Genomic DNA, 11,414 nt, shown 5'->3' with positions numbered 1-11,414 from the left:
CTTCAGTCTACTACAAGTCCAGCAACTGCAGGTTCAACTGCATCACCAAGGACATTAAACTCAGAAACTACCACAACTAATTCACTCAGTACAGCAGCTAATTTAATAACAGTACCCATTGCTCCAGTTACTGTCCCAGATATTGCAGATCCATACAATCTGACAACTATCAATGCTACAACCACCTATCTACCAACATCAGGAGGAATGAGACAAAACAGAAAAATGTAAGTATTTCATAACTTAATATATAACCGTACACCATAAGAAATGACAAACATTGAAAGTATTTAACAACATACTTCTTCTAATTTTAGTTCTGCAGTGGTCTACAGCAGGCTGGTGTTCAACTCCTCCTCTCCTGTCCCTAGCGAGATTTTGGTCCTCAGTGCTACTGGAACTCTGTTCAGCTCTCGACGTGCAAACCTCAGTGATTCTACTGAAGTGTTGAATGTCACTTACGACAGTATGTTGTTTTCAGAATTTAATTATACTGGTACACTTATCCACAACATTGTACCACCGTTTCAAAAATCCTTTTTGAATGCATTAAACTAAAAGCCATATGACTTATTCCACAGAAATTTCAGAAACTTCCTATGCAATCATCTTCACATTCAACGTCACAAATATCAGCATGCCCGAGAGCACTGTCCTCATGAATGACACAAACATCCAAGTGAAGAACTCAGTCAACATCGCTGTAAGTCAAAATAACTATTCATTTTTTTCAGAACTTATGTCATAAATTGGTCTGAAATAAACTTGTAGATTTTATCCTTAACCTTGGCCCAGCTTGTGCCTGTTTTAATGATCTGTTTAAGCACTGTACCTCAACCAATATGAGTTATATCATTAATATTACTATTACTTTATTTTTCTAATATATGTGTCTGAGTTATTTCATATGCTCCATATATCATTCAACAGTGATATGTGGAATAAATGATGAGAAATAATTTTTAATTGCAAGATTGTATATTTCATTAATGTATATGTAAAATTTATTTTAGATCTGGGCAATATTGATTAGATCATCAATTGGTTAATGTAAAAACTTTGTGAGTCAATTTCACTATACAAATTTTTCGATGTTGCGGCCTAACTCGCGTCAGAACGAGGGCTGTTTTTTTCTTGATTGATCTTGTTCCTGAATCCACATTTTATACTGATCCTTTTCAGAACTGTGGCTTGACTAATCTAAGCTATATTATTAATTTTAATATTACTAATTACTTTTCTTATGCATTTTTGTTGAGCAATTTGACATGCTCTGCGTATCACACAACAGGGAGACAGAGAATATGTCATGATAATTTTAAAATGCAAGATTTGTGTATCTCAGTATTTTATATGTAATTAAATTGAAAATGTATTTCAGATTAGGGCAACATTGATTTGATAGTCAATTGAGTCACTTAAATACCTTTTATTGTTAAATAAAATGTGTCATTAGAACTTAAACCCTTTGTTTCTGTCTCCAGCTAAACACACTGCTTAATGAACCTAGTGCAGAACTGTTTGAACCCCAGAGATCTGATTTCAGGTTAGTTCACAACAGAAACCATTTATTTTGTGAATTTTTTTAATATTCATGCCTTTATGCAATAAATAGTGTTGTAATTATATTTCTTTCATTTTCTTGAACCAGAATGTTAGCAAACCAGGTTGAAGGTAACATGGAGTACAGCTTCCAAGAAGGAGACACCAAAACACCAATCACCTTCCTTAATAAGCTCAAGACACAGAGTGGTACGTTTAGTCACAATATTGTGTATCTTAGCTCCTCTATTCCTTTTAATTGATAGCTTTTATTCTATTTTAATGTAACGTTCCTTTAACAAATTATTGTTCTTTCTTGTAGCCTCACCTACAACGGTTTCTCCAATGGCTACAAGTAATCTGATTGTGACTTCTGCAGCAACTCCTTCCAAAATGTATGTTAAATACATAACAGATATGTTTCAAGTACAATTAAAAACTCTTTATTGATCTTCATTCAAAATTAATCAATATGATGATTTTTCCCTTCCAGTTCTACTTCTGCAGTGGTCTACAGCAGGCTGGTGTTCAACTCCTCCTCTCCTGTCCCCACTGAGAGTTTGGTCCTCAATGCTACCAACACTTTGCTCAAATCTCGACATGCAAACCTCAGTGATTCTACTAAAGTGCTGAACGTAACTTATGAGAGTATGTTTTCCTTTCTAATTTAATTTCACTGTTACAACTGTGTCCAACATTGTGCCACTGTTCTAAAAACCCTTCTATAATCCACCAAACTAAGAAAAACTTTCGATATTTTCCACAGAAATTTCAGAAACTTCCTATGCAGTCATCTTCACGTTCAACATCAGTGATATCAGCATGCCTGAGAGCACTGTCCTCATGAATGACACAAACACCCAAGTGAAGAACTCTGTCAACATCGCTGTGAGTCAATTTCACTATACAAATTTTTCGAAGTTGCGGCCTGACTCGTATCAGAACGAGGTTTTTTTTTTTTGTTGATTGATCTTGTTCCTGAATCCACATATTCTACTGATCCGTTTCAGAACTGTGGCTTGACTAATTTAAGCTATATTATTAATTTTAATATTAATAATTACTTTTCTTATGCATTTTTGTTGAGCAATTTGACATGCTCTGCGTATCACACAACAGGGAGACAGAGAATATGTCATGATAATTTTAAAATGCAAGATTTGTATATCTCAGTATTTCATATGTAATTAAATTGAAAATGTATTTGAAATTAGGGCAACATTGATTAGATAGTCAGTTGATTTATTTAAATACCTTTTATTATTCAATAAAATGTGTCATTGGAACTTAAAACCTTTCTGTCTCCAGCTAAACACACTGCTTAATGAACCTACTGCCGATCTGTTTGAACCCCAGAGATCTGACTTCAGGTTAGTTCACAACAGAAACCATTTATTTTGTGAAATTTTTTATATTCATGCCTTTGTGCAACAAATAGTGTTGTAATTATATTTCTTTCATTTTCATGAACCAGAATGTTAGCAAACCAGGTTGAAGGTAACATGGAGTACAGCTTTCAAGAGGGAGACACCAAAACACCAATCAGCTTCCTCAATGAGCTCAAGACCCAGAGTGGTACGTTTGGTCACAGTATTGTATATCTTAGCTCATCTATTCCTTTTAGTTGGTAGTTTTTATCCAATTTAAATGTAATATTCCTGTAAATAATTATTTGTTTTCTTGCAGTCTCAACTACAACAGTTTCTCCAATGACTACAAGCACTCTGATTGTGATGTCTGCAGCAACTCCTTCCAAAATGTATGGAAAATACATAAGATATATGTTGAATGGATAATTACAAATTCTTCATGTATAATCATTCAAAATTTGTCAATATGATGATTTTTCCCTTCCAGTTCTACTCCTGCAGTGGTCTACAGCAGGCTGGTGTTCAACTTCTCCTCTCCTGTCCCCAGTGAGAGTTTGGTCCTCAATGCTACCAACACTTTGCTCAACTCTCGACGTGCAAACCTCAGTGATTCTACTAAAGTGCTGAACGTAACCTATGAGAGTATGTTTTCCTTTCAAATTTAATTTCACTGTTACAACTGTGTCCAACATTGTACCACCGTTCTAAAAACCCTTCTTTAATCCACCAAACTAAGATAAACCTTTGATATTCCGCAGAAATTTCTGAAACTTCCTATGCAGTCATCTTCCTAATCAGCATCAGTAATATCAGCATGCCTGAGAGCACTGTCCTCATGAATGACACAAACATCCAAGTGAAGAACTCTGTCAACATCGCTGTGAGTCTACATCATTATACATATTTTTCCAATGTTGGGGCCTAAATCGCCTCAAAATGAGGGTGTAGTTTATTTCTGACTGATCTTGTTCTTGCTTCGACATATCTTACTGATGTTTTTAAGACTTGTGCCTTGACTAGTCTAAGCTATATTATTAATTTTATTATTAATAATGAGTTTCCTAATGCATTTCATGGGGCAATTTGACATGCTTTGTGTATCACTCAACAACGAGACATGGAATAGGTCATGATAATTTTAAAATGCAAGATTTGTATATCTCAGTATTTCATATGTAATTAAATTGAAAATGTATTTGAAATTAGGGCAACATTGATTAGATAGTCAGTTGATTTATTTAAATACCTTTTATTATTCAATAAAATGTGTCATTAGAACTTAAAACCTTTGTTTCTGTCTCCAGCTAAACACACTGCTTAATGAACCTACTGCCGATCTGTTTGAACCCCAGAGATCTGACTTCAGGTTAGTTCACAACAGAAACCATTTATTTTGTGAAATTTTTAATATTCCTGCCTTTGTGCAATAAATAGTGTTGTAATTATATTTCTTTCATTTTCATGAACCAGAATGTTAGCAAACCAGGTTGAAGGTAACATGGAGTACAGCTTTCAAGAGGGAGACACCAAAACACCAATCAGCTTCCTCAATGAGCTCAAGACACAGAGTGGTACGTTTAGTCACAGTATTGTGTATCTTAGCTCATCTATTCCGTTTAGTTGGTAGTTTTTATCCAATTTAAATGTAATATTCCTGTAAATAATTATTTATTTTCCTGCAGTCTCAACTACAACAGTTTCTCCAATGACTACAAGCACTCTGATTGTGACATCTGCAGCAATTCCTTCCAAAATGTATGGAAAATACATAAGATATATGTTGAATGGATAATTACAAATTCTTCATGTATAATCATTCAAAATTTGTCAATATGATGACTTTTCCCTTCCAGTTCTACTCCTGCAGTGGTCTACAGCAGGCTGGTGTTCAACTCCTCCTCTCCTGTCCCCAGTGAGAGTTTGGTCCTCAATGCTACCAACACTTTGCTCAACTCTCGACGTGCAAACCTCAGTGATTCTACTAAAGTGCTGAACGTCACCTATGAGAGTATGTTTTCCTTTCTAATTTAATTTCACTGTTACAACTGTGTCCAACATTGTGCCACTGTTCTAAAAACCCTTCTGTAATCCATCAAACTAAGAAAAACTTTTGATATTTTCCACAGAAATTTCAGAAACTTCCTATGCAGTCATCTTCACATTCAGCATCAGTAATATCAGCATGCCTGAGAGCACTGTCCTCATGAACGACACATACACCCAAGTGAAGAACTCCGTCAACATCGCTGTGAGTCTACATCATTATACATATTTTTCCAATGTTTTGGCCTAAATCGCCTCAAAATGAGGGTGTAGTTTATTTCTGACTGATCTTGTTCTTGCTTCAACATATCTTACTGATGTTTTTAAGACTTGTGCCTTGACTAATCTAAGCTATATTTTCAATTTTATTATTAATAATGAGTTTCCTAATGCATTTCACGGAGCAATTTGACATGCTTTGTGTACCACTGAAGAACAAGACATGGAATAAGTCATGATAATTTTCTAATGCAACATTTGTGTAATGCAGAATTATATATGTAATTGAAGTTAAAATGTATTTCAGATTAGGGCAACATTGATTAGATAGTCAAGTGGTTCATTTAAATAACTTTTATTATTCAATAAAATGTGTCATTAGAACTTAAAACCTTTGTTTCTGTCTCCAGCTAAACACACTGCTTAATGAACCTACTGCAGAACAGTTTAAACCTCAGAGATCTGATTTCAGGTTAGTTCACAACAGAAATTATTTATTTTGTGAAATATTAAACGTTCATGCCTTTGTGAAGTACATAGTGTTGTAATTATATTTCTTTCATTTTCTTGAACCAGAATGTTAGCAAACCAGGTTGAAGGTAACATGAAGTACAGCTTCCAAGAAGGAGATACCAAAACACCAATCAGCTTCCTCAATGAGTTCAGGACACAGAGTGGTACGTTTAGTCACAGTACTGTGTATCTTAGCTCATCTATTCCTTTTAGTTGGTAGTTTTTATTTGCTTTAAACATAATATCCTCTAACTAATTATTGTTTTCTGGCAGTCTCAACTACAACAGTTTCTCCAATGACTACAAGCAATCTGGCTGCGACGTCTGCCAGAACTCCTTCCAAAATGTATGTTAAATACATAAGATATATGTTTAATGGATAATTAATGGATGATTCTTCAAATTCTTCACGTTTCATCATTGAAAATTTGTCAATATGATGACTTTTCCCTTCCAGTTCTACTCCTGCAGTGGTCTACAGCAGGCTGGTGTTCAACTCCTCCTCTCCTGTCCCCAGTGAGAGTCTGGTCTTCAATGCTACCAACACTTTGCTCAACTCTCGACGTGCAAACCTCAGTAATTCTACTAAAGTGCTGAACGTCACCTATGAGAGTATGTTTTTCTTTCTAATTTATTTACACTGTTGCAACTGTGTCCATCAGGGTACCAACATTCTAAAGACCCTTCTTTAATCTACCAAACTAAAAGCCATTTGAATTGTTCCACAGAAATTTCAGAAACTTCCTATGCAGTCATTTTTACAATCAGCATCAGTAATATCAGCATGCCTGAGAACACTGTCCTCATGAATGACACAAACATCCAAGTGAAGAACTCTGTCAACATCGCTGTGAGTCTACATCATTATACATATTTTTCCAATGTTTTGGCCTAAATCGCCTCAAAATGAGGGTGTAGTTTATTTCTGACTGATCTTGTTCTTGCTTCAACATATCTTACTGATGTTTTTAAGACTTGTGCCTTGACTAATCTAAGCTATATTTTCAATTTTATTATTAATAATGAGTTTCCTAATGCATTTCACGGAGCAATTTGACATGCTTTGTGTACCACTGAAGAACAAGACATGGAATAAGTCATGATAATTTTCTAATGCAACATTTGTGTAATGCAGAATTATATATGTAATTGAAGTTAAAATGTATTTGAGATTAGGGCAACATTGATTAGATAGTCAAGTGGTTCATTTAAATAACTTTTATTATTCAATAAAATGTGTCATTAGAACTTAAAAACCTTTGCTTCTGTCTCCAGCTAAACACACTGCTTAATGAACCTACTGCAGATCTGTTTGAACCCCAGAGATCTGACTTCAGGTTAGTTCACAACAGAAATTATTTTTTTTTGTGAAATATTTAACGTTCATGCCTTTGTGCAGTAAATAGTGTTGTAACTATATTTCTTTCATTTTCTTGAACCAGAATATTAGCAAACCAGGTTGAAGGTAACATGGAGTACAGCTTCCAAGAGGGAGACACCAAAACACCAATCAGCTTCCTCAATGAGCTCAAGACCCAGAGTGGTACGTTTGGTCACAGTATTGTATATCTTAGCTCATCTATTCCTTTTAGTTGGTAGTTTTTATCCAATTTAAATGTAATATTCCTGTAAATAATTATTTGTTTTCTTGCAGTCTCAACTACAACAGTTTCTCCAATGACTACAAGCACTCTGATTGTGATGTCTGCAGCAACTCCTTCCAAAATGTATGGAAAATACATAAGATATATGTTGAATGGATAATTACAAATTCTTCATGTATAATCATTCAAAATTTGTCAATATGATGACTTTTCCCTTCCAGTTCTACTCCTGCAGTGGTCTACAGCAGGCTGGTGTTCAACTCCTCCTCTCCTGTCCCCAGTGAGAGTTTGGTCCTCAATGCTACCAACACTTTGCTCAACTCTCGACGTGCAAACCTCAGTGATTCTACTAAAGTGCTGAACGTCACCTATGAGAGTATGTTTTCCTTTCTAATTTAATTTCACTGTTACAACTGTGTCCAACATTGTGCCACTGTTCTAAAAACCCTTCTGTAATCCATCAAACTAAGAAAAACTTTTGATATTTTCCACAGAAATTTCAGAAACTTCCTATGCAGTCATCTTCACATTCAGCATCAGTAATATCAGCATGCCTGAGAACACTGTCCTCATGAACGACACATACACCCAAGTGAAGAACTCCGTCAACATCGCTGTGAGTCTACATCATTATACATATTTTTCCAATGTTTTGGCCTAAATCGCCTCAAAATGAGGGTGTAGTTTATTTCTGACTGATCTTGTTCTTGCTTCAACATATCTTACTGATGTTTTTAAGACTTGTGCCTTGACTAATCTAAGCTATATTTTCAATTTTATTATTAATAATGAGTTTCCTAATGCATTTCACGGAGCAATTTGACATGCTTTGTGTACCACTGAAGAACAAGACATGGAATAAGTCATGATAATTTTCTAATGCAACATTTGTGTAATGCAGAATTATATATGTAATTGAAGTTAAAATGTATTTGAGATTAGGGCAACATTGATTAGATAGTCAAGTGGTTCATTTAAATAACTTTTATTATTCAATAAAATGTGTCATTAGAACTTAAAAACCTTTGCTTCTGTCTCCAGCTAAACACACTGCTTAATGAACCTACTGCAGATCTGTTTGAACCCCAGAGATCTGACTTCAGGTTAGTTCACAACAGAAATTATTTTTTTTTGTGAAATATTTAACGTTCATGCCTTTGTGCAGTAAATAGTGTTGTAACTATATTTCTTTCATTTTCTTGAACCAGAATATTAGCAAACCAGGTTGAAGGTAACATGGAGTACAGCTTCCAAGAGGGAGACACCAAAACACCAATCAGCTTCCTCAATGAGCTCAAGACCCAGAGTGGTACGTTTGGTCACAGTATTGTATATCTTAGCTCATCTATTCCTTTTAGTTGGTAGTTTTTATCCAATTTAAATGTAATATTCCTGTAAATAATTATTTATTTTCCTGCAGTCTCAACTACAACAGTTTCTCCAATGACTACAAGCACTCTGATTGTGATGTCTGCAGCAACTCCTTCCAAAATGTATGGAAAATACATAAGATATATGTTGAATGGATAATTACAAATTCTTCATGTATAATCATTCAAAATTTGTCAATATGATGACTTTTCCCTTCCAGTTCTACTCCTGCAGTGGTCTACAGCAGGCTGGTGTTCAACTCCTCCTCTCCTGTCCCCAGTGAGAGTTTGGTCCTCAATGCTACCAACACTTTGCTCAACTCTCGACGTGCAAACCTCAGTGATTCTACTAAAGTGCTGAACGTAACCTATGAGAGTATGTTTTCCTTTCAAATTTAATTTCACTGTTACAACTGTGTCCAACATTGTACCACCGTTCTAAAAACCCTTCTTTAATCCACCAAACTAAGATAAACCTTTGATATTCCGCAGAAATTTCTGAAACTTCCTATGCAGTCATCTTCCTAATCAGCATCAGTAATATCAGCATGCCTGAGAGCACTGTCCTCATGAATGACACAAACATCCAAGTGAAGAACTCTGTCAACATCGCTGTGAGTCTACATCATTATACATATTTTTCCAATGTTGGGGCCTAAATCGCCTCAAAATGAGGGTGTAGTTTATTTCTGACTGATCTTGTTCTTGCTTCGACATATCTTACTGATGTTTTTAAGACTTGTGCCTTGACTAGTCTAAGCTATATTATTAATTTTATTATTAATAATGAGTTTCCTAATGCATTTCATGGGGCAATTTGACATGCTTTGTGTATCACTCAACAACGAGACATGGAATAGGTCATGATAATTTTAAAATGCAAGATTTGTATATCTCAGTATTTCATATGTAATTAAATTGAAAATGTATTTGAAATTAGGGCAACATTGATTAGATAGTCAGTTGATTTATTTAAATACCTTTTATTATTCAATAAAATGTGTCATTAGAACTTAAAACCTTTGTTTCTGTCTCCAGCTAAACACACTGCTTAATGAACCTACTGCCGATCTGTTTGAACCCCAGAGATCTGACTTCAGGTTAGTTCACAACAGAAACCATTTATTTTGTGAAATTTTTAATATTCCTGCCTTTGTGCAATAAATAGTGTTGTAATTATATTTCTTTCATTTTCATGAACCAGAATGTTAGCAAACCAGGTTGAAGGTAACATGGAGTACAGCTTTCAAGAGGGAGACACCAAAACACCAATCAGCTTCCTCAATGAGCTCAAGACACAGAGTGGTACGTTTAGTCACAGTATTGTGTATCTTAGCTCATCTATTCCGTTTAGTTGGTAGTTTTTATCCAATTTAAATGTAATATTCCTGTAAATAATTATTTATTTTCCTGCAGTCTCAACTACAACAGTTTCTCCAATGACTACAAGCACTCTGATTGTGACATCTGCAGCAACTCCTTCCAAAATGTATGGAAAATACATAAGATATATGTTGAATGGATAATTACAAATTCTTCATGTATAATCATTCAAAATTTGTCAATATGATGACTTTTCCCTTCCAGTTCTACTCCTGCAGTGGTCTACAGCAGGCTGGTGTTCAACTCCTCCTCTCCTGTCCCCAGTGAGAGTTTGGTCCTCAATGCTACCAACACTTTGCTCAACTCTCGACGTGCAAACCTCAGTGATTCTACTAAAGTGCTGAACGTCACCTATGAGAGTATGTTTTCCTTTCTAATTTAATTTCACTGTTACAACTGTGTCCAACATTGTGCCACTGTTCTAAAAACCCTTCTGTAATCCATCAAACTAAGAAAAACTTTTGATATTTTCCACAGAAATTTCAGAAACTTCCTATGCAGTCATCTTCACATTCAGCATCAGTAATATCAGCATGCCTGAGAGCACTGTCCTCATGAACGACACATACACCCAAGTGAAGAACTCCGTCAACATCGCTGTGAGTCTACATCATTATACATATTTTTCCAATGTTGGGGCCTAAATCGCCTCAAAATGAGGGTGTAGTTTATTTCTGACTGATCTTATTCTTGCTTCGACATATCTTACTGATGTTTTTAAGACTTGTGCCTTGACTAATCTAAGCTATATTATTAATTTTATTATTAATAATGAGTTTCCTAATGCATTTGACAGGGCATTTTGACATGCTTTGTGTATCTCTCAGCAACGAGACATGGAATAGGTCATGATAATTTTCTAATGCAACATTTGTGTAATGCAGAATTATATATGTAATTGAAGTTAAAATGTATTTCAGATTAGGGCAACATTGATTAGATAGTCAAGTGGTTCATTTAAATAACTTCTATTATTCAATAAAATGTGTCATTGGAACTTAAAACCTTTGTTTCTGTCTCCAGCTAAACACACTGCTTAATGAACCTACTGCAGAACAGTTTAGACCTCAGAGATCTGACTTCAGGTTAGTTCACAACAGAAATTATTTATTTTGTGAAATATTAAACGTTCATGCCTTTGTGAAGTACATAGTGTTGTAATTATATTTCTTTCATTTTCTTGAACCAGAATGTTAGCAAACCAGGTTGAAGGTAACATGGAGTACAGCTTCCAAGAGGGAGACACCAAAACACCAATCAGCTTCCTCAACGAACTCAAGACACAGAGTGGTACGTTTAGTCACAGTATTGTGTATCTTAGCTCATCTATTCCTTTTAGTTGGTAGTTTTTATCCGGTTTAAATGTAATA

The 11,414-nt window shown here is 35.0% G+C and overlaps 1 protein-coding gene across 1 annotated transcript in view; it reads left to right on the top strand.

The window, feature by feature from the left end:
• The first annotated feature begins 136 nt into the window (after nucleotides 1-136).
• LOC118810746 (mucin-17-like) overlaps nucleotides 137-11,414 on the top strand; it is a 72,786-nt gene continuing 61,508 nt past the window's right edge. Inside the window, 35 exon segments of the mRNA XM_036574772.1 lie at nucleotides 137-227; nucleotides 318-466; nucleotides 582-703; nucleotides 1,485-1,546; nucleotides 1,652-1,752; nucleotides 1,865-1,937; nucleotides 2,036-2,190; nucleotides 2,309-2,430; nucleotides 2,851-2,912; nucleotides 3,017-3,117; nucleotides 3,229-3,301; nucleotides 3,400-3,554; nucleotides 3,671-3,792; nucleotides 4,217-4,278; nucleotides 4,383-4,483; nucleotides 4,595-4,667; nucleotides 4,766-4,920; nucleotides 5,039-5,160; nucleotides 6,963-7,024; nucleotides 7,130-7,230; nucleotides 7,342-7,414; nucleotides 7,513-7,667; nucleotides 7,786-7,907; nucleotides 8,333-8,394; nucleotides 8,500-8,600; nucleotides 8,712-8,784; nucleotides 8,883-9,037; nucleotides 9,154-9,275; nucleotides 9,700-9,761; nucleotides 9,866-9,966; nucleotides 10,078-10,150; nucleotides 10,249-10,403; nucleotides 10,522-10,643; nucleotides 11,068-11,129; nucleotides 11,234-11,334. Of these exon segments, the coding sequence (XP_036430665.1) occupies nucleotides 208-227; nucleotides 318-466; nucleotides 582-703; nucleotides 1,485-1,546; nucleotides 1,652-1,752; nucleotides 1,865-1,937; nucleotides 2,036-2,190; nucleotides 2,309-2,430; nucleotides 2,851-2,912; nucleotides 3,017-3,117; nucleotides 3,229-3,301; nucleotides 3,400-3,554; nucleotides 3,671-3,792; nucleotides 4,217-4,278; nucleotides 4,383-4,483; nucleotides 4,595-4,667; nucleotides 4,766-4,920; nucleotides 5,039-5,160; nucleotides 6,963-7,024; nucleotides 7,130-7,230; nucleotides 7,342-7,414; nucleotides 7,513-7,667; nucleotides 7,786-7,907; nucleotides 8,333-8,394; nucleotides 8,500-8,600; nucleotides 8,712-8,784; nucleotides 8,883-9,037; nucleotides 9,154-9,275; nucleotides 9,700-9,761; nucleotides 9,866-9,966; nucleotides 10,078-10,150; nucleotides 10,249-10,403; nucleotides 10,522-10,643; nucleotides 11,068-11,129; nucleotides 11,234-11,334 (3,532 nt within the window). The 5' untranslated portion in view covers nucleotides 137-207.

This window comes from Colossoma macropomum, unplaced genomic scaffold (genome assembly GCF_904425465.1).
Source record: "Colossoma macropomum unplaced genomic scaffold, Colossoma_macropomum, whole genome shotgun sequence".
Lineage (NCBI taxonomy): Eukaryota > Metazoa > Chordata > Actinopteri > Characiformes > Serrasalmidae > Colossoma > Colossoma macropomum.
This window is presented reverse-complemented; position numbering and strand designations above follow the sequence as displayed.